Source organism: Neoarius graeffei, chromosome 24, assembly GCF_027579695.1.
Source record: "Neoarius graeffei isolate fNeoGra1 chromosome 24, fNeoGra1.pri, whole genome shotgun sequence".
Lineage (NCBI taxonomy): Eukaryota > Metazoa > Chordata > Actinopteri > Siluriformes > Ariidae > Neoarius > Neoarius graeffei.
This window is the reverse complement of record NC_083592.1, coordinates 2,689,093-2,712,196: the sequence shown is the minus strand read 5'-3', so window position 1 is coordinate 2,712,196 and position 23,104 is coordinate 2,689,093. Positions and strand designations below refer to the sequence as shown.

The 23,104-nt window shown below is 42.6% G+C and overlaps 1 protein-coding gene across 8 annotated transcripts; it reads left to right on the top strand.

The window, feature by feature from the left end:
• The first annotated feature begins 2,677 nt into the window (after positions 1–2,677).
• On the top strand, positions 2,678–14,297 carry tal2 (T-cell acute lymphocytic leukemia 2). 8 transcript variants are annotated; one of them, XM_060907778.1, is made up of 6 exons: positions 2,806–2,822; positions 3,492–3,568; positions 7,987–8,153; positions 10,296–10,442; positions 11,012–12,744; positions 13,669–14,297. In XM_060907778.1, exon 6 carries the CDS (start codon positions 13,676–13,678, stop codon positions 13,985–13,987), a length of 312 nt encoding a protein of 103 aa, XP_060763761.1. In that variant the 5' UTR covers positions 2,806–2,822; positions 3,492–3,568; positions 7,987–8,153; positions 10,296–10,442; positions 11,012–12,744; positions 13,669–13,675; the 3' UTR covers positions 13,988–14,297. The 8 variants fall into 8 exon arrangements, with proteins under 8 accessions (XP_060763763.1, XP_060763757.1, XP_060763758.1 ...); XM_060907777.1 differs by lacking the exon at positions 2,806–2,822 and having other exon boundaries at positions 3,012–3,568; XM_060907780.1 differs by lacking the exons at positions 3,492–3,568; positions 7,987–8,153 and having other exon boundaries at positions 2,678–2,822.
• Positions 14,298–23,104: the final 8,807 nt, after the last annotated feature.

The following is a 23,104-nucleotide window of genomic DNA, read 5'->3' as shown; positions in this document are numbered from 1 at the left end:
TATAGAGTCAAATGCTTTCTTAAAATCGATGAAGGTTATCACAGCAGGGAGCTTGTTCTTCTTTACCTCTTTGATGAGGTAAAGACGATCCGTAGACCTTTCTATGAAGAGCAAAGATCTGTACAACTGTCATTCTGCTCTCCCTGAACCCACACTGGTTGTTTAAGAAGAAGAAACCTTTATTTGTCACATGCACAGTGAAATTCATCCTCTGCATTTAATCCATCTGAAGCAGTGAACACACATGCACACACGCACACACACCCAGAGCAGTGGGCAGCCACACTAGAGCGCCCAGGGAGCAGTCAGGGGTCAGGTACCTTGCTCAAGGGCACTTCACAACCAAGGCCACCCCACGTTAACCTAACTGCACATCTTTGGACTGTGGGGGAAACCGGAGCACCCAGAGGAAACCCACACAGACACAGGGAGAACATGCAAACTCCACACAGAAAGGCCCTCGCCAGCCACTGGGTTCGAACCCAGAACCTTCTTGCTGTAAGGCGACCGTGCTAACCACTACACCACCGTGCAACCAAAGCTATTCCCATACCGGGAGTAAAACTTGGGCTACCTGGGTGAAAACCAGGAATCCTAGCCATTAGATCATATGGGACAACTTTGGGTCAGTAACCTTCCTGATACAATTTAGGATCATTCTGTTAAAGAGCTTCAGAAGAATACATGTAAGGCTGATTCCACGGTAGTTGTCTGGTTTGGTCAGTGCACCTGATTTTGGCACAGGTATGATGTTAAAGAATGACCACTGTGATGGTATGCTGCCCAATGACAGAGCTCTGTTGCAAATGTCCAGCAAGATATCGTCTAGGTCAAAGTTCTTGAATACCTCTGGTGGTATTCCATCCAGACCTGCGCTCTTACCCTGCTTGAGGGTACAATTGGCCTTCCTTAGTTCAGATAGGGTGAAAGGCCCATCTTCAGTGTCAGCGTCTGAAAGGATGGTGGGTATATTTTCATCCTCACTCGTTACATTAGGGGGATTGCCTAGTAGGTTTTTGAAGTGGGTATACCATGTTTGGACCCAGTCTTCAGCAGTTATTATACTTATTTGGCCTGATTTGCTCTTCTTCCGCCTGCTGATTTCATTGACCAGATGCCATGCTTCTCTGTGCTGTTGGCCTATTCCTGCTGACTCTACCTCCATTACTCTGTGAGATAACTCTTCCTCCATCAATTTCTCATACTCAGTGAAGAGTTTAGATTTAGCTGTCATGAGCTTATCTCTTAACTCTTCAGTGCCATCACATCTGAGTTGTTCAATACATTCTTTGACTGCCTTCCTCGTTGTTTGTATGCTAGGGTGGTCAGAGGTTCTTGCTTTCTTGATGCTTTTTACAGTTGGTAAAAGCTTCATTACCTCTCTGTTCGCATCAATAAATCTGGAGTAGCAGTCAGTGGAGCTTTCTTCGAGGTCAAATGCCTCAAAACAATTCCTCACCTCGAGGGTATATTGGGCTTGGAGTGTAGGAGCTCCCACAAAGGCCTTCCAGTCAATCTTTGGTGCAGAGATTGTCTTTGGCTGGTGTAGGCTGAGCCTAACCTTCATACTGACAACTTGATGGTCCGAGCTCACTGTGCTGAAGCTGTTATAAGCCTCAGTATTGATTACACTATTCCACCACTTTCTTCAGACAATGATATAGTCTAATTGCCTTTTGGTTAGGGTGGACCTATCCTTGTGAGTTCAGGTTTAGTGACAGTCATGTGATTAACAGGAAAGAGCTTCTTGATTACGTGATTTCACGACGTCACTATTGTTTATCACACATCATCCCAATACATTCTAATTGAATGTGTTAATCACTGAGTCTACAGATCTATTTATAAGTGAGATGTGATGTTCCATAATTTATTAACGTAAAAAATAACCCTTTCCTCTTGTGTACAGTAATGTGTGACTGGGGTCTGGGTGTGGACTGGTTTGTGGTGAACAGTTTAAATCAGCTAAAAACAGCCCAAACAACAAATACAAGCACAATCTCAGTAAAGTCCTTCAGCCAGTGATGTTTAGTCTCAATAACAATGACTTATTTTACTGTCAGAGATCAGCACGTGACTGTTCAGACAGTAAACATGTACAGAATTCAGTGTTCTTCAAACCCAGAGTTACACCGCCACCTAGTGTTCATGTTCACGAAGTACACTTTATCAGTTAATTACACTTTATCACATGAATCAGGTGTTCAAGAAAGGTTTATTTATTTTATTTTATTTATTTTGTTTTAGTCAGATAAATGTGCTTTAGTTAAATTTACTAGAGGAGTATCAGGATTGTATAAACAGAAACGTCTCTGATTTTTTTTTTCCAAAAGGTTTTGGTGATCCAATATATTTGAATTCTTCAGCCAGTGATGAGCACACTGAATCCTACAGGGAGCTTTAGATATTTTATACTGTTTGAGCCATTTATTGAACCATTTAGTGTTGGTTCCATCTGGATACTGGTGCATGTGGCCACCAAGAGAACTATGAATTATTATTATTATTATTATTATTATGTACTCCATTATTCAGCTTTTGCAGACATTTAGAATAAAGTATGACAGGAGGTGGCGTCACGTCTTAGCTCTGCTCAGCAACTGATGACGAGTTGATTCCTGAGTCCTGATTGGTCAGAAATGCAGCTCAGTGAAATTTCCCTCAGCTTTACCGACAGCGTTAAAATCGTAAATAATTAATTTCATTTATTTTCCCTCGTCTTTGGTTAAAGTTTGCACTGAGACATGGACCACATCTGTGGTTTTTTTTATTTTTATAAAAACTCTGTCTTTATTACATTTTATTTCACTTTTCATCACCAGGTGAGCTCTGTGACTTAATGATGCTAAGCTACATGAAAGTAATGAGTTTGTTAGCCTTTGTGCTAATTCTGTAGTAAAGTGCAGTTTTGATGTTTCACAACAGGAAGTGTTATTTCTGGGAGATTGTTTAGTCTTCTGTACTTTTACAGTAGAAAAAAGTGGTATCATGCAACCTAATTCAGCTAATTAGTTAATATTCTGAAACAGCAGAAAACAATTTTTGTGGCAAAATTAGAAATTAAAAAAAGGTAGAGGATTCATGAGGTGACTGAATTTGGATTTTATGGCGTAGACTCCAATCATCTCAAAGTGCTTTGAGAGAGTGGTACTGGCCCGCATTCAGAACAGCGTACCGGAAACCCTGGACCCCTGCAGTATGCCTACAGGCCAGTGGCGGCTGCTGGTTTTTAAAACAGGGGAAGCCCATTTTACGCATTCATCGTAAAACCTGTAGGCCGGATATCAAAGCATAGAAAGGTGTGCCTCATTAGCATAGTGAACTAGACAACCCCACCTAGTGGCAGAAAGTATTTTTGCTTGTACATTTCATGTTATAGTCTGGCTTGCCAGGCTAGTGCCTCATATCCTTAATCAAAAATATCAAACATCCAAAAATCACTGGCTATTCAACGAAGAGCCTTGAACATCATACCCTGATAAGCAACACAGAGTCTTTAACACAACACCCAGCTGTGCAACACATCCTTGAACATCTTCTGCAACACAGTCTGGAAATTCATAACCAGGTAGGCTATGCAACACACAGAACCTTGAATATTATACCCAGGTATAACCTATAACACAGAGCCCACCATTCTCTTAACATTACTGAACAATATACACACTTCAGATACATGAACATTATTTATACACAAATTCTGCCCTCCGCTCCTTTTCCAGAAAATGGTCTGTGACCCTGTCATACCAGCTGGTTGTGCTTTCCAGAGACTTCACCAATTTCTGTTAGCAGCTAGCACTGCAGATCCCAATAAGGCTCAAGCTAGCCTACAACCAGATTGAACTACAAATGAAATAAATGAGTGAATTCACGAATGATCAAACTGATAGAATGGATGAAAGTTAACGGAGCACAACGAGTAATATTTACATTTATTTACAGAGTAATGTACAGAGACATCAATGAGAAGAAACATTTATATGAAAAGAAATTCGGACAGCACTTTGGCACACGACTACACTTTCTCAACATCCGCTAGGGACTGACTGATCATACTTCCGTGTTCCTCGCCGAAGTACTGCCCTCCTCATGTCTTTCAAACACTACCTCCAATAATCCTTTATCAGCCCGGCTTCTTGTCCCTCCCACTGTCTCGTTTAGTCCCAGAGAAGCCCGGCTTCCCTGGAAGTGACGATTTTGTTGATTTTAACCAATAACAACTAGCCGAAATTGGCTGTTCAGAGCTGTCTCGTAGACTGCAATGGATACCCGGCTGCCAGTCAGTGTTGCCAGATACTGCTGACGTTTTCCATCCCAAAATATGTTCAAAACCCGCCAAAATGCACTTAAAACCGCCCAATCTGGCAACACTGCTGCCAGTCCATAGAGCCCATTGAAATAAGAAAGGTTACAGCCTGGCAGCAAAGGTGATTCTCATAGCGAACTGCAAGTTCGTCAGACATCACTCAAATAAGTTACAGGATAGTTATGAACATAAATACAATCTTGGGCATATATTATGTTATGCAAGTTATTGTTTTAATGAGAATTCAACGTTGTAGACGCCGCAGTTTGGGGAGAGAATTTTAGGGGAAGCTTGGCTTCCCTTGTTGTCTCTGAGAAATCGCCCCTGCTACAGGCCCACCTCAGACGCCATCACTGCTGCCCTCCATTACTCCCTCTCCCACCTCGAAAACAAAGACTCTTACATCAGGATGCTCTTTATTGACTACAGCTCTGCCTTCAACACGGTCGTCCCCCACAAACTGTCCACACTTGGTTTGCACCCCACCCTCTGTGACTGGCTCATCGACTTCCTGACTGGCAGGAAAACAAATCCAGACTGTCAGGATTGGTAATAGGACTTCATCCAGCATCATCACAAACATTGGCACCCCACAGGGATGCGTCCTCAGCCCCATCCTCTACACTCTGTTCCCCCATGACTGTGTCGCCTTCCACAAAGACATCATCATCCTGAAGTTCACGGATGACACCGCAGTGATAGGACGCATCACTGGCGGTGACAAAACGGCCTACAGGAGGGAGGTGGCCAGTCTGGTGTCATGGTGTGAGGACAACCACCTCACCCTCAACACGGACAAGATGATAGTGGGCATGAGGAAGCATAGAAGACCTCATCGGCCACTGTTCATCTGGGAGTTTGAGGTGGAGAGGGTGAGCAGCTTCAAATACCTGGGTGTTCACATCAGTGAGGACCTCACATGGACACCCAACACCACACAGCTGGTTAGGAAGGCTCAACAACAACTGTACTTTCTGAGGAGGCTGAGGAAGTTTGGCATGTCACCCAAGATCCTCAGCAACTTCTACAGCTGCGTGATTGAGAGCATCCTGACCAACTGCATCACTGTGTGGTATGGCAGCGCTACAGCAGTGGGCCGCAAACGCCTGCAGAGGCTGGTGAAGACTACTGAGAGGATCACCAAAACTCCACTGCCCTCTCTGCAGAGCATCTACCACTGCAGAGTCCACAGGAGAGCTGCCTCCATCCTCAAAGACCCCACCCACCCCCAGCATGGACTGTTCACACTCCTACCCTCAGGCCGGAGGGACAGAAGTGTGAAATGTAAGACTGTCAGACTAAAGAACTCTAAATCCCTCCGTCATCAGACTCCTGAACAGCTGACAGGAGTCTATAACCATGGACCACCTCCCTGTAAACTGCACTTGACTGTTTACATCTGTTTATTTGTTTGCACATTACTGCCATGTTGCTGCTGTTCCTTGACTGTTTACATCTGGGTACATTGTTTGCACATCTGCACATTACTGCCCTTCTGCTGCTACATCTGATTGTTGCCTTGTTTTTGTATTACACTACCTATTTTGCACTACATTTACCTTTTATTTTGTACTATACTGGGTGTTTTTGTTGCTTTTGCTTTTATTTTTGCACTATATTGCCCTACTTTGTATTACTTCTTCCGCCTATTTATTTATTTGTAATTGGCATTCATGGTGGACAGCAAACTAAGACTTTCATTGTCCAAGAGGACATGTCCTTACTGTGCATATGACAAACACTGAACTTGACCTAGAAGACTTTTACCTGTTACAGGTGGTGTGTGTGTGTGTGTGTGAGGTTTATGGACTGATTCAGTCAGCTGCAGTGATGAGGGCCAGAAAGTAAGCAGAGGCTGGGCCTGGGGTTAAAACAGGCTGGGCCTGGGGGTTTGAAAATAAAACTCAAATGTCAACAATCACTCAGAAACACTCTCAAGATTTATTATTGTGCCAGTTCTGTAAGATTCACTTGATTAACTGGCTCATTTCAGTCCATAATACGGATCTGTCATCACAGTAGCAGATATTTACTCTAACACACACAGAGGTGAAACTCCAGTATCATCTTCTAGTTGATAAAACGTACCTCCAGTTTTAAAATCTGTCGTTCCATGAATCCTCTAACTCCGAGAATTGTGCCACAACAAAATGGCTTTTATAAAAGCATCTCATTAACTAATTAGCTGAACTGGATTGCATTATACCACTTTTTTTTTAATTACTGGAGACTGTAAATAATCACACAAAATAACGTCTCCTTATGTCAAACATCCATACTTTGAGTTTTTCTTTTCAAACCCCCAGGCCCACCCTGTTAAATTTACTTATTTATTTTCAGACATCGGTGGCACGGTGGTGTAGTGGTTAGCGCTGTCGCCTCACAGCAAGAAGGTCCTGGGTTCGAGCCCCGTGGCCGGCGAGGGCCTTTCTGTGCGGAGTTTGCACGTTCTCCCCGTGTCCGCGTGGGTTTCCTCCGGGTGCTCCGGTTTCCCCCACAGTCCAAAGACATGCAGGTTAGGTTAACTGGTGACTCTAAATTGAGCGTAGGTGTGAGTGTGAATGGTTGTCTGTGTCTATGTGTCAGCCCTGTGATGACCTGGCGACTTGTCCAGGGTGAACCCCGCCTTTCGCCTGTAGTCAGCTGGGATAGGATCCAGCTTGCCTGCGACCCTGTAGAAGGATAAAGCGGCTAGAGATGATGAGATTTTCAGACATCATTGCCTCCCAGTCATTTATGTTAATCAGGGCTACACAGTGACGTCCTTAGAGTTTGAGACGTTTTATTCTGTAAACATCTTATTTGATTAAATGTTTATTTTTGTATTGATCCACATACCTTGTCATTAATGTTAGTTAAAAGATACTGTGGTAAACTTTTTTTATATAGATTTTTATTCTTAATTTTCATCAAAGGCATGAAAAAGTCCTGGAACTTTTGGTAAAAATGTGTGTGAACTCTGATCATTCTTCCCCAGAAAAAGATATTCATGAAATTCATGTCCATGTTGAGAGAATGTAAACTTCTGACCTTGACTGTAAGAGGTGGAGATTTAAGGTTCCTGCTTTCTTCCTGCGCTGCTGTCATCACTACGAGGCTGATCTGTGCTCCGAATGTCTTTGATTGGGCTTTGATTATTTCTCAATAAATAAAAATGATAATCCAATTCTACTGGGTGCTTTATTTATTCCAGTGAATTGTTTCGATGTGTATCTGATATTTTACCTTATATTCTGAAACTGGGGCTGCACGGTGGTGTAGTGGTTAGCGCTGTCGCCTCACAGCAAGAAGGTCCTGGGTTCGAGCCCCGTGGCCGGCGAGGGCCTTTCTGTGCGGAGTTTGCACGTTCTCCCCGTGTCCGCGTGGGTTTCCTCTGGGTGCTCCGGTTTCCCCCACAGTCCAAAGACATGCAGGTTAGGTTAACTGGTGACTCTAAATTGAGCGTAGGTGTGAATGTGAGTGTGAATGGTTGTCTGTGTCTATGTGTCAGCCCTGTGATGACCTGGCGACTTGTCCAGGGTGAACCCCGCCTTTCGCCCGTAGTCAGCTGGGATAGGATCCAGCGACCCTGTAGAACAGGATAAAGCAGCTAGAGATAATGAGATGAGATGAGATTCTGAAACTGAATTTTACTGATCTGCCTCTAAAACTAACTCGTGTGTGTGTGTGTGTGTGTGTAGGAAAAGCAGCGGTCCATTTGCACAGGAGTCCCTTTATCTGTACCAGGCGAGACAGAGAGGAAGACAGGAGAGACAGACAGACAGACAGACAGGGAGGAAGAGCCAGTGCTTATCAGAGAGAGCAGCAGTCTCACTCCAGGCCCTCAGAGGAATGAACCAGGACAAAAGTACTCCCATGGGACATCACACTCCCTCTCTTTCTCTCTTTGTCTCATTTCCAACCCTTAGTTTTATACTTGGGAGTCTCTCTGTCTTATTACGTATACTATAATATATAATATATCCTTAAAACTCTTTTCCCTTCTGTCAACTCATTCTTTATTATATACTATTCTCTCTTTTTTGTGTTCCAATTTATTCTCTCTCTCTCTCTCTCTCTCTCTCTCTCGGCTCATATCCAGTGTCTGTAAATGGTTGTTTACTTTCCTCGCTCACTGTAGCTACTGAACAAAAGGCTCTAACTGGCTGAGTTACAGTACAGTAATGGCCATGTCTCTCTCTCTCTCTCTCTCTCTCTCTCTCTGTGTGTGAGAAACACACATGCTGTTCAAACTTGACCTTTTATTTCGTCTTTCAGTCTCCGCTCACAGCCCCACAGACTGAACAGCAGCCTGCAGACTTTCCCACAGCCCACAGCCTCTTTCTTTACAGCTGTGCCGTGAGTTTGCCGTCCTCCTGTTGGTGGATTTTAGACGAGCCGTTTTCGCACATTAAGGTTTTAATAAAACACCTCCTGCGCTGATGAGACCTTGCAGCCGGTTTGGTCGCAGTGGCACTGAATCGGCTGCTGGTGAGAGTCACGTTGTTTTAAACGTCTCTGATCTCTGGATGAAAGAATCCAACAGACCAGAACGCAGGGTTGCTGCAGACCTGTGGGGAAAAAAGTCTTAAAACGTAGATATTTGACCTTTATGTGAAATATCTTAAATATGTTGTTTTCTAAATATTGGGTATTAAATTCTGGATGATGTAGATTCCTGAACACAACTGATAGCGGTAATGTCTTTGAGAATGTAATCAGTCAGCGCACACTTCCTGTGTGTTTACTGCCTCGTGGTTGGTCATGTGAACTTTCACGCCATTTTCTACCACGTCTTAGAACAGGAGAAAATGGAGAAGTGCAAATTCAGCAGTAGGAGGATGAGCAGTACAGGAACTCATCGGCACCAACAAGCAACTGTTTTGCGGTTGGATGCAGCATGTGTCAGGCACAGTGGAGATTAGCGCGCTCTGTTCTCACAGGAAGCCTGTTATACTAGCAGTCAGGTTTAAATCCCTAACAGGAGCTCGAGAAGTGGAATCATTTATTCTAAAGACATTTTGATGATTTTGTTGCACCCTGAGAAAGGCACAGTCCCAGTACTCTCAGGCTTCTGTAGGCTCTTGGGTGCAAAAGTTTGCACACCTTTAGATGTTTCACAAGTAGGAAAACGTAATAGTATATGTTGAGATTTTAATTATTGAAATGGTTAGTTCATGAATGAGCATTTTGTACAGAGCCTTGTACAAAACCAGGTCCAGAGACAGATAACGTCAGGGCAAATCATTCAATCATCTTTCCTTTTATTATTAATCTTCTGTGTTCTTATGCAGCCTTGTGTTTTGGATTATTCTCATGTTGTACATAATGGGGGATGCAAACTTTTACACAGAACTGCAGATTTCATATCTATGGAGTGAGTGAGCAGGAAGAGAAGGTGGATGTGTGGAGTTTGAATGTGGAGTACGATGTGTGATGTGGTGTTTAGTGAAAGTTTGAGGTCTGAAAGGCTGGTGCTGCAGGTGCGGTGTGTGTGTGTGTGTGTGTGTGTGTGTGTGTGTGTGTGTGTGTGAGTGAGTGAATACGCTCTGCCTGCCCTCCGTAATCCCATTATGCAAATCCAAGAAAATCCGAGAGACTTTTCACAAAAACACTCCAGCGCTTAGAGGAGAAAACACACACACAATGTCTGCAGCTAGACAGAAGCTTCAGATCTGAGAGGGGAGAGAGAGAGGGGGGGAATGAAAGAGAAAGAGTGTGAAACAGTAAGAAAGATGGATAGTGACATCTAACTACATCCAGGAGAAATGTGTTATTTTAAAATTCTTGTACTGACTCAGTTTCCTTAAAAATGTCAAATATAGTTTGTAGGAGAGTATTTTTCAGAAGGAGTAAACAATTTATTTCTACTGTACCTGGCAGGGAATGGTCACAATTTCTCAATAGTGAAAGTGTTTACAATATCTTTACGGGTGAGAGAGAGAGAGACTCATTTTTAAACCCTAAGATTTGTGTATATTATTTTTATAAGTGTGTAATTTACGTGTAGGCCGGTGGTCACACTAAAGGAGATGAGCACACCACCGCTGATAAACCCTGAGTGTAACCCTGTCAGAGGGAAGCCGCCAATCACAGGCTCGTCTGATGATGATGATGATGTCACAGTTCTCACTGAGTGTTTCAGAATTATTAGCAGGTGGGCGAAAAGTGTGTGTACACACACACACACACACACACACACACACACACATATGACAAGAAAGCAGAAACCGCACTGGGAAAATGACACTCAGTGTGTGTGTTATTCACCGAAATAATTCAGTTTTAAAGTGAAAGTAATAAAATGTGACTGAATGTGTGTTTACATCAGATACTCTTCTCTTAAATATTCTCTCACACTGCTGAGTTACATTTTCATGTGGCATTTAAATAACTATAGAAACTGTTTTACTGGGATTTAATGGCACTAACAGTAAAGTAATGTGGCTGATTTCTTTATCACTGTTTCAGAACATCTGTAGCAGCTGTATGAGATATTTAGGACATTTGTTCAAACTGAATAGACAAAATCTCGAATCTTTGCTGCAGTATAATGTAATAATATTCTAGTAATAATCTGAATGTAATTTCCCAGGCAGAACCTCTGCTGTGGCTCTTAAGCTTTATTACAATTTCACAAACACAATCGAGAACCTCTGCTTTATTTACTAAAATAAAATGTAGTGAGTCATAAGAGTATTAATGAAACATTTTGTGTGTTAAAAGAAAATGATGGGCTGTGTGTCAGAACAGGGCTCCTGTGGGACCAAAAAAAATCATGGAAGGTTTTGGACCAAAGAAAGCTAAAGTTAGTGACACAGGATTAATACGTTACACTGGATAAAGTGAGTGTGATTTAAATGAATTTAAACTAATGACATTATTAATCAGTTTAAATTTCAATAAATAGAACCATAATGTGATACTTTTTTCTACAAAACAAAAGCAATAATAGTGAGAATGGAGTTAAACACCTCGAGTCAGGTGTGTTAGTGTTATTACTGACAGGTGTGTGTGTGTGTGTGTGTCAGGGCAAAAACAATAGAGCTGTAAAATTAATAAGCCTTCACTCGTACTGCCGTCCTCCCCCTCCGTCCCTCCCTCACCGTCTCTTCTTTCTTTTCTCTGAGAGCATGTCTGTGTCAGAGCTCAGAGTCTCACTGAAGATCTCTGTGAGAGGACACGCTGACTGGCATCTCACTAAAGATCTCTGTGAGAGGACACGCTGACCGGCATCTCACTAAAGATCTCTGTGAGAGGACACGCTGACTGGCATCTCACTAAAGATCTCTGTGAGAGGACACGCTGACCGGCATCTCACTAAAGATCTCTGTGAGAGGACACGCTGACTGGCATCTCACTAAAGATCTCTTTGAGAGGACACGCTGACCGGCATCTCACTAAAGATCTCTGTGAGAGGACACGCTGACCGGCATCTCACTAAAGATCTCTGTGAGAGGACACGCTGACCGGCGTCTCTCTGAAGATCGCTGAGAGGACACGCTGACCAGAGTCTCACTAAAGATCTCTGAGAAGACACGCTGATCGGCGTCTCTCTGAAGATTGCGGCGAGAGGACACGCTGACCAGAGTCTCTCTGAAGGTCTCTGTGAGAGGACATGCTGACTGGAGTCTCTCTGTCCAGGGTCTCTCTGAAGATCTCTGTGAGAGGATACGCTGATTGGCGTCTCTCTGAAGATTGCGGCGAGAGGACACGCTGACTGGAGTCTCTCTGAAGATCTCTGTGAGAGGACATGCCGGTCGGCGTCTCTCTGAAGATTGCGGCAAGAGGACACACTAACCAGAGTCTCTCTGAAGATCTCTGTGAGAGGACACGCTGATCGGAATGTCACTGAAGATCTCTGAGAGGACACGCTGAATGGCGTCTCTCTGAAGATCTCTGTGAGAGGACACGCTGACCGGAGTCTCTCTCAAGATCTCTGTGAGAGGACACGCTGACCGGCATCTCTCTGAAGATCGCTGTGAGAGGACACGCTGACTGGCGTCTCTCTGAAGATCACTGCGAGAGGACACGCTGACCGGCGTCTCTCTGAAGATCACTGCGAGAGGACACGCTGACCGGCGTCTCTCTGAAGATCGCTGCGAGAGGACACGCTGACCGGCGTCTCTCTGAAGATCGCTGCGAGAGGACACGCTGACCGGCGTCTCTCTGAAGATCGCTGCGAGAGGACACGCTGACCGGCGTCTCTCTGAAGATCGCTGCGAGAGGACACGCTGACTGTCATCTCTCTGAAGATCGCTGCGAGAGGACACGCTGACCGTCATCTCTCTGAAGATCGCGGCGAGAGGACACACTGACCGGCGTGTCTCTGAATATTGCGGCGAGGGGACACACTGACCGGCGTCTCTCTGAAGATCGTGACAAGGGGACACGCTGACCGGCGTCTTTCACGCTGACTACCGTATTTTATTTTTTTCCCTGGGAGAACACATTCTCAGGTGAGCGTCATGTCCTCTGCATGAGGTTTTGTTGATTTCTAGTAAATTGCATTTGTGAAAATTGAGTTTATTGCATAGTTTTATTTATGGGGTGTTTTTGCATCCAATATTTATCAGTAATGATTAAAGACCTTTGGATTGTGCTAGAATCTTAAAAATGACCTTCCTCATGTTCATAAGATAATAAAACAGAAACGAGATGTCTAGACATTTCAAACTTACCAGGAAAACCATCAAAAACGTCACGTCTTTAATTAATGTGTGTGTTTAAGTACTTTATGACGACGGCTGAACTGTTACCTCAAGAAGTAGATTTTCTTTTTGATTTCTGATCGAATTGTTTCTAGTTATTTGTGCTGTAATTTAATCTGAAAATCTCAATTTTCTGTTATAATTTTACTGACAACAATAATATTGATTATATTTTAAAGACAAAAAACTAGAACTTCTGTTGTCATTTTTAGACATAAATTCAGAAGCTCTCTTGGTGTTACAGATAAAATTTGAGAAGTTTTGTTAATTTTATAAGAACAAATCGAGCTCATGATGGAATATAAAAAAATTTAAAAGTTGCCGTCTTGAGCCATTAGCTGTTATTTCACAGACAGCATCTCGATTCTCTGCTAGAAGTTCACAGCTGAAATCCTGTAGGTCCTTTTGTAACATCGCTGAGCAAAATCTGGAATCAATTTTACAGTTTTAATCTGGATCTGCAGTTAACTTTAATTTATCTAGAACCTTTAAGTTCATAAGGCAAAAAAATCTGTTGTAATTTTACAGAATTCTGACACAATCTAGATTTTTTTTTTTAACACATGAAGTCGAGCTTCTTTGTTGTAATTTCAGTGATAAACCCCCAACCCTTCTGATGTAACGATGCATAAAAACGAGAGACTAATCCCCCCCCACCCTTCTCTCTCTCAGCACTATCATGACCCGTAAGGTGCTCAGTAACACCCGCGAGCGCTGGCGTCAGCAGAGCGTTAACACGGCGTTTGCGGAGCTCAGGAAGCTCATCCCGACTCATCCTCCTGAGAAGAAGCTGAGCAAGAATGAGATCCTGAGACTGGCCATGCGCTACATCACCTTCCTGCTCACGCTGCTGGAGAACCAGAGAGACGGAGCCCCAGAACACTCGTCCTCCACCCTCATCACACTCCTCACGGGGAACATGGGGAACCTGAGCCCACACCCAGAAACGCACTCGCCTGGATCCGGCAGTGACGCTGCAGAGGCCTGGTAGAGCCAACAGCTCGGTGTGGAGAACTTGCAGAACCTGCTGCACGAACTTCATGAAAAAGCTGTACTGAGTACACGATCCAGATTCTTTTTATTAATTCAGTTGTCTAAGTTTTGACTCTGTGCCGAGTTTAAATCTGTTTCTCATCTGGTTTAGAGTGTATTTTGTATTTATGGTCATTATTTATTCTCATTAAGGCATTTTTGTCATAAAAAAATAATTTGATGAAAATTAACTCCAGTTCCTGTTTTTCTTGTTAAAGCTAAATTATTTATTTGTATTTATTCCTGTTTATTTAAGTCCTGTCCTAATGACTCTGTAAATTATAATCATTTTTAAATGATTTGTTAATTTATTGAACAGAAATAAAACTATTCAACATGCTCTTTTTATTTTTAATTTTACAAAAACGTAGCCAAAGACTGTTTATATCTCTGTTCATAAGTGTGTTTCATCCCTGGGGTGTTTGATTTATGGGATCAGTGTAATGTTTTCTTATTAAAGTGTGAACTCGGACATTCTGAACGTTACTGTGAGTTTATTACGCACACGTTCATCACACACGAAACCAAACCAGTAACAATAATGTGTATCATGTGGAAGTGAAACTGGAAAAATAAAAGGTGTGGGATGAGGAACATGTGTGAAATATTTTAATCATTAGATCAAAAATCTATGAAATAAAAATATAAAAATATTATACTTTATTTAAAGCAGTGTGTTTGTGTTATTTATCCTGATAGTACAATGGAAAACCCTCATAAAACTCTGTGTGTGTGTTTATCAGTCTTTATTGGCTCTGATAGTCATTTAAGAGGTGTGTGACCATAGCGATGACCCCTGTGATGGTCAACTGAGAGTCGGGTCACCATGGCGATGACCTTTGTGATGTCATTTAGGAGATGTGTGACCACGGCGATGAGCTTTTGTGATGGCCGGAGTGTCCTGAGAGCAGAGACAGAAAGCACAGCTTAACTTATCACCTAAAGTTCAGAGGTCACACTGAAGTCAAAACTGACCCATTAGGCTCTGTGTGTGTGTGTGTGTGTGTGTGTGTGTGTGTGTGTGTGTGTGTGTGTAAAATCTGTATCTAAATGAATGGATTGTAGTTTATGATGATTCTTGTAGTTTAACAGCAGTGAGAAAGGATTGGACATCTGATTAAAGAGTTTTTTTAATCCTTATGAAAGACAGTTTGACGTTTTGTTTCTCAGTCAGCCGTCAGCTTCACATCTTGTGGGAACGTTCTCCAGAGGAACCCAGCAGTCCAGGATGTGAAGACTCCAAACCTTCATTAAGGTGACTCTGAACACACCAGAAACTGTACGTTTGACTTGTTTAACGTTTTTTTTTATTTTATTGATTTAATGTCTTCAGTATCATTATAAAAATGAGGGTATAGTAGCTATTATTTAAAAAAGTCATTAAATATGACCAAACTTTAGACATAATGAATAAATCTAAATGTGATGATTATTTCTCTTGATGATTATTTTATTTCTGATTGAGTTTTTGTTTTGTTTGATTAATATTCGTTATCAAATGGGATTATTTCACTTTAGCTTAATTACTTGAATTTCAGTTTCACATGATAGCAATGATTACTTTCTACATCAGATTTATTTAGAGTTCATTTATTATTATTTTATATTATTCTATATGATTTTAGCTTGAATAGTTTATGTAACTGTAATTTTCTCCATTAGTTATTATCCATCCATCTCAGGCAAGCTGGATCCTATCCCAGCTGACTACGGGTGAAAGGCGGGGTTCACCCTGGACAAGTCGCCAGGTCATCACAGGGCTGACACATAGACACAGACAACCATTCACACTCACATTCACACCTACGCTCAATTTAGAGTCACCAGTTAACCTAACCTGCATGTCTTTGGACTGTGGGGGAAACCGGAGCACCCGGAGGAAACCCACGCAGACACAGGGAGAACATGCAAACTCCACACAGAAAGGCCCTCGCCGGCCACGGGGCTCGAACCCGGACCTTCTTGCTGTGAGGCGACAGCGCTAACCACTACACCACCGTGCCGTCCCATTAGTTATTATGATATTAATCATTATTCCTCGTTCTATTGATTATTAGGTGATTAGTTTAATGAGTAAAGGTTCCACTTTTTATTTTAATTGATTATATTTTATTCTACAGTTCTGTTTTTAACAGTTTACTATATGCATGCAATATTTTCACTACAGTTCAGTCTAATTTATTTCATTTTGTAGGATTTGACCCTGAGTCAGTGTAATTGTCACGTCTGCAGCTGCTCAGAGCCTCTAAACATGGCCGCCATGGACTACAATGACCATCAGGCATCTCACCGGTCCCTGTGTCCTGAGTACTAATCACAAACACCTGTTCACAATCACAGCATCATCACTAACAGGTTAAAATGACTCTCTGTAGAAACATTCAGCATGAAGTGAATGCTCCGTGTGTTCATGCTGGGCCTTGCCAAGCCTTCTGACGACTGTGCTGATGGTCTGGATTGGACTCGGGTTGTGTTTCTGGACTTTGCCTATTGAGCTTGCCTTTGAGCTCCTGTTTGTGCCTCGCCTGACTGTTGCCTGTTTCACGACTCTGTTCTTGATGACTGATTTGGAGAATCTGCCAGCTTTGCTGTGATAAACTCACTACTGCGTTTACACTCGTCTGTCACCTGCGTGTCTGACCATAACAGTGATGAATCAGTGTAAAGGGAGGTGTGGGAATATTAGTGTTTAGTAAACCGCGTTGATTGATTGATTGAGTCTCAACAAACCCAGCATCACAATTACACCACGCACGTGCTGTATAATAACACGACCTGCTGATTCAAGAGCCGGACACAGTGGCTGTGTTAGTGTGTAAACAGCACAGTTAAACACTCAGGCCTGGTGTGTGTGTGAGAGAGATATTGTGTGACACAGCATGTCAGGCTGATTATTAAAGAACACTGAAATGTTGTGTTAAGCTGCAGCCATCGGCCCCATAAAAGGGACTTGAACATCTGTAGGTTATAGAGAGAAAAACATTCAGTTCTGGAACATTCTGCTGAGAAAATGAGTTAGTCAGCTCTGATCATAGGGATTAACGCTTACAGCAGTGTGTGTGTGTGTGTGTGTTCTCTCCTCACGGGAGTCTTAGTCTTACTGTGATGATGATAAAGAGCTCTGAGCATCTTTTCTTATCTGTCTCTCACACACACTAAATCTGATATCACAGAACACCAGACCCTCTCTCACCCACTCACACACACACACACTTTCTCCCTGTCTGTCTCTCATCTGTATTATTTTCCCTCTCACACACACCCTTCCCTTTCTTACATACTCCTTCCTTCCTTCCTTCTCTCTCTCACACACACATGATCTGTCTCCCTTCTCTTTATTTTAAAATGCATACGCACCAATACACCCACACACCATCTCACTTGCTCGCATTCATACAGTGCTTTTCTCTAAAGCATTATTCCTCTTTTTCCTTCTCTCTCTCTCTCTCTGTGGAGTTGGATGAATGAGTGTGTGCTATTAGCTGATTAGCCTGATCTCTTTATCTCTCTGTAAAGCGAGTTCACACTCTGCATGTTAACATTTCTACACTTTCTCTCTCTCCCCATCTGAATCTCTCCATCTTTATCCCTGAAAAGAAATGGCTCCGAGGTGGAGGGTGTGTGAGAGAGCCAGTGTTATCAGTGTGTGACAGGCTGGCCACTGTGTGTGTGTGTGTGGACAGGTGCAGTGTAAGCTGGAGGGAAGCCCATTGTTGGCGCTCTCCTCTTGGAGCACTCTTTCACACCACACACTCGCATTTTAATCAGATTAAGCAAATCTCTACTTCAGAAAGCATCATGCTGGAACTCTCAGAGAGAGAGAGAGAGAGAGCATGGGAGGCAGAGTGTGTATGTGTTCTGTCTTTACAAAAAGTGTGACATCAATAATCTAGTAATAATTTCCATCACAGTGATTATAAAGGCTGCGAGCTGCATGTGGGAGGAAAAGGAGTCACACAGTAATCATTTCATTATTCATCATTTCATTATTCATCATTTCATGATCAAACCTGCCGCTAGCTGGCGCTGCTGCTCTCTTACACGTGTGCACAAATTAATGATGGGTGATTAATGAACCTGGTTTATACTTTTCATTTTGTAGACATTAAAGAGCAGGTACGGAGCCACGCCCTGCTCCCTTCAGTGTAGTTTTACTGATTAAAGTGAGGCGTGATTAAATCGTCAGCGCTGTTAACTCACTGTGCAGAGGTTTGATTATTAAACCATCACTTCCACAACTTAGATATGTGTTTAATGCAAGTGATAGCAGAAATAAAAGCATGCACACGACTATGGAAATGTCAGTAGTGTGTACAGGCACCAATGTTTGATCTGGAAATGTGTACAGAGTGTACCTTTACATCTTTAATCTAAAAGTTAATTCTGTACATCTCATCTCATCTCATCTCATTATCTGTAGCCGCTTTATCCTGCACTGCAAAAAATGGCCTTTCAGAAATAAGAAATAAAAGATTAAAACAAAGCATATTTGCTTGAATCAGGTGAAAAAAAATCTGCCAATGGAACTAGTCAAATTTGACTTGGTAAGATTTCTTAAAGTAAGATGAAAAATCTAACCTGTTTTTAGATGAAATAATTCCAAAATAAGATTGGGGAACTTATTATGCGAGATCTGATTAACTCAAAATAATCAAAATAGTTCTTATAACAAGATCGTACTTCTTACATTTAGCCATTCAAGTCATTTTTATTTATTTCATTTTAAGGGTATTTCACTTAAATTCATGACAAAGTCTTAGCAGTAAAAACTGAATTTAAGATAAATATACTAATATTAGGATTGTTAAATTCTACAACTAAGCATTGTTAGCTTAAAAGATTCTCCTTTTGTGACCTGTAATTAGTAAAATACTCTAGATATGAGACCAGAGACTATCTTGAATCAAGTTGACGACACGTGTAGCATTGCAACAAGTTTATTTTTTTTCCCATTTCAACATTCAAACATTAAAACATCTCTTAAAGGGGAACAGAGGGCAATCTATAGAGTAAATATAACAATAAAACACACATTAACAAACCTTATTCAAGACTTACAAAAGTTTTTTGTTCTAAGGTTGGAAAGTTATAGTGTTTTGAAAGTAGCTCGAGCAAACTATTTCCGCAGTTTGAACAGCCCGCCATGATATTAATTTTATCCAATCAGAATGCACGTTCATTTTCTCTGTGTAACACTCCTGACGTATGTATGTGCCCAGTTGTGTTGGCTCATTGAGGTTGGGAATAGCACGTGTGAAATACCTGTTTCTGCCTCTTGCGACGATTTCGCAAGTCCACGGGTGGCGCCTATCTCATTGCAGCAAATAAATTCTGCTGGACTCGTGAGCAACTCCACGTTCTATTTTCCGCACGAGCACCACGCCGTGTCACCTGCACGCAGACGCTCTGCCCCACGCTCGCCACGCCCATGGTCAGCATCAGTCTCATCCTCGCCATCATCCAAGCTTTCTTCTTTTCTTTCTTCATCACTGGAGTCGAGAGTACCTCTCCTAGCTATTTTAAGTTCGTTTCTTAAGACAAGGATTTTTTAAGATGTTGCCTTGTTGACAGTTTCGGCGAGAATCTTCCGCCTTCTTCAAAACAGTCACCAGATGTGTCCTGGGGGAGCGACCTGACAGCAGGAGGCATGAACTACCTGTCAAATTGGGCGGGATGTTCACGCCTCCGTAGCGTAACATCAGCTGATAAGGCACGTCACCACTCGACATCTGGTGACTGTTTTGAAGAAGGCGGAAGATTCTCGCCGAAACTGTCAACAAGGTAACATCTTAAAAAATCCTTGTCTTAAGAAACGAACTTAAAATAGCTTTAACAGTTAGACATGATGAACTTCCACTACATAGTACCTCTCCTAGGTTCAAACTGGTACCCTTCTAAGCCATAGCCTGCTTGCAGTGTGTCTTGCGGGATCTCTTCGTATGATTTTATATGACCCATATGTTATGCCCACTTGGCTCAAAGCGGAGATAACATAGAGGAGACCACACCGAACGTAACGTTATACTATGATCATTTATTAAAAGAGATTCAAACCCAGTCAGTAAATGTAAGCTACCCAAATGTGTAGTGAAAGTCAGCTTCATGCAGTGTAGTGCGTAAAAAGATAAAGGGAGAGGGAGAGAGTCAAAGAAGAGGCTGCAGCCAGCCCTCGTAGCCACAGGGCCAGACAGACCTGGAGGAGGTGCTTTTAAACCCCTCCACCCAACTACCAATCAGCTGGCCTATTGGCCACCATGGCCAACCAGCCAAGTTGATCAGCTCCCCCTGCAGCCTGGGAGCTGGAAGACCGGGCAACTCATAACTAGTATGTAGGAGGAATGAGGCAGCCATAGCACAGCAGAGCCGGGCGCAACATCACTCCCCCCATAAGACAGACACCCATGCCTGGGTTCTGACAGGGACCACACGCAATCCTAACCCCAACATACAAACACACACTTGACTAAAACATTAAAAAACATTACAGTACATTAGACACAGTTATCCTGAAAGCCATTAACTACATGCATACACATATACTCACACACCCACACTCCACCACCCCAACAGTGTGTCCCCCCCCCCATCCATACAGTCCTTCACCACATCCACCCAGCTAAACCTGGCGCCTAGACAGCCAAGTGAGAAGAGGTGAAGACGATACAGAAGGAGGACACCCCTTTTACTCGGGCGCCCGAGACAAGGCGTCCGCCATGATGTTATCCACGCCCCTAATGTGCCTAATGGACAACTCGTAGGGCTGTAGAAAAAGTGCCCAACGCATCAAGCGCTGGTTGGGATTCTGGAGAGAAGAAAGAAAAGTTAAAGGGTTGTGATCAGAGTAAACAATAAGTGGGTGCACACCACCACCAACATAAACCTCAAAATGTTGGAGGGCCCAGACCAGGGCAAGAGCCTCCTTTTCGATCGTAGAGTAATTGTACTGGTAACGGTTGAATTTTCTGGAAAAGTAGCAGACTGGTCTATCCACACCATTTGCATCCCGCTGTAAAAGAACTGTACCCGCCCCAACCTGACTAGCGTCAACCTGTAACTGGAACGGGTCATCCAGCCTAGGAGCCGCCAGGACGGGCGCAGAACTCAACAATGCTTTGGCATTATCAAAGGCCTGCTGACACTCAGCAGACCACTGAAACTTCACTGAACTTTTGAGTAAATTAGTCAAAGGTGCCGTAACAGAAGAAAAATTACAACAGAAACTCCGGTAATACCCGATCATCCCTAAGAAACGCATCAGTTCCTTTTTTGTCGCTGGAGGTGGAAAATTATCTATCGCCAAGACCTTGGCCCTAACTGGTCGAACATGGCCCTGACCAACTATCTTACCAAGGTATTCCACTGTAGCTTGAGCAAACTCACATTTAGCTAAGTTCACTGTGAGGGTTGCTGCCACCAACCGCTCAAACAGTGCCCGAATGCGTGACAGATGGACCTCCCATGTATCTGCATAGCAAACGACGTCATCAATATACACCGCGCACCCCTCCAGTCCCGCAACGACTCGGTTCATGAGTCGTTGGAAACTGCAGGGGGCGTTGCGTAGCCCAAACGACATGCGGGTGTAAGAGTAGAGACCAGTAGGGGTGATGAAAGAGGACACCTCTTGAGCCCTAGGAGACAACGGAACCTGGTAATAACCTTTAAGTAAATCGAATTTACTAACAAAACGTGCTGCACCAACTTGATCGATACAATCTTCTATTCTAGGCAACGGGTAAGAGTCTGGTTTCGTCACCGCATTCACTTTCCTGTAATCAGTACAGAATCTGAAGGTGTTGTCTGATTTCTTAACGAGCAAACACGGGGACGACCAACTAGAGTACGATGGCTTAGCTAGCCCATTATCAAGTAGATACTGGACACTCTCATCTAATCTCTTCGTATTTCACTTGATGCGCCCGACACCATGATTACACGCTTATCTCCTCTATTTCGGAGAGTTCCGCTAGTGCAGTGGGTAGCGCTGACGTCACGGACTTTTAAAAATGGCGACTCTTGTGCAGTTTAGCATATAAAGTATGATATTTACAATTACCAAGATATTTCGTTGTTTTCTAGTATATAAATTTGATAGAATACTTAAGAATACGTTACTTTGTCACATCAGCAACTGTATATATTATATTTGGTACCCCTTTAAGATTCCACTTCCCCAGGACCTCAGGCACCAAAAAAAAAAAAAAGTCTACGCATTTTGACTTACAGTGCTTACACAACGCCAAAGCAACAGTGCATTTTGGGGGCACTGACTATTCATGTGTACGAGGGGTTTACAAGATCAGGAAACAAAAAAAAACCACTGAACTTAACTCACAGCATTCCAAAAAGACCTCACTAAACCGCCCTCCACTCACTCATAGCCTTTTTGAAGGCACTTGTCTGGTCTAGAGTCTGTAGAGCATCTAGAAGGAGCTCACTCTGAATGACTGAGAAAACAGTTGCAGTAAACTTAGGATCTGTAAGGTGGAGTTGAATTGTAATGAAAGATTCAAAGATTTCAGTAAAGTTCATTTATTCCCAAAACAAGCATACTTTGTTTTTCTTGAAACAAGACGAACCGCATTTGACAAATGTCCAAAATGTACTTACTTGTTTTAAAAAAAACTTGTTTTAGTTTCAAAGGTGCTCCAAATAAGACTTTTTCAAGACATTTTGTCTATACAAGATTTTCAAGATGGACTGTCTAAAAACTAGCCTTTCTAGCTAAATGAGGTTTTGCTTGTTGGGCAATTATGTCTTATAATAAGGGTGGCGAGATGTTTTGACTTGAAAATAGACAAATAAACTTCCTAAGGTTTTTATTTTTTGCAGTGTTGTACTCTGGGAGTGTAAAGAGTGATCACATCACAGATTCAGTTTACACACAAACTGTTTTTAGGTATTTATCTGAGTCTCTGACTGAAATACATCTCAGAAGGCATCTGAGTCTTTTAGTCACTCGATCGATTCTGAATCTATGGAGTTTATGAAGTCGTGTGACGTCACGACGGTGTCACCTGTCCCGAGGACCTCCAGTGAAGTTCCTGTTCCACTCTCAGAAATAAAGATACTAGAC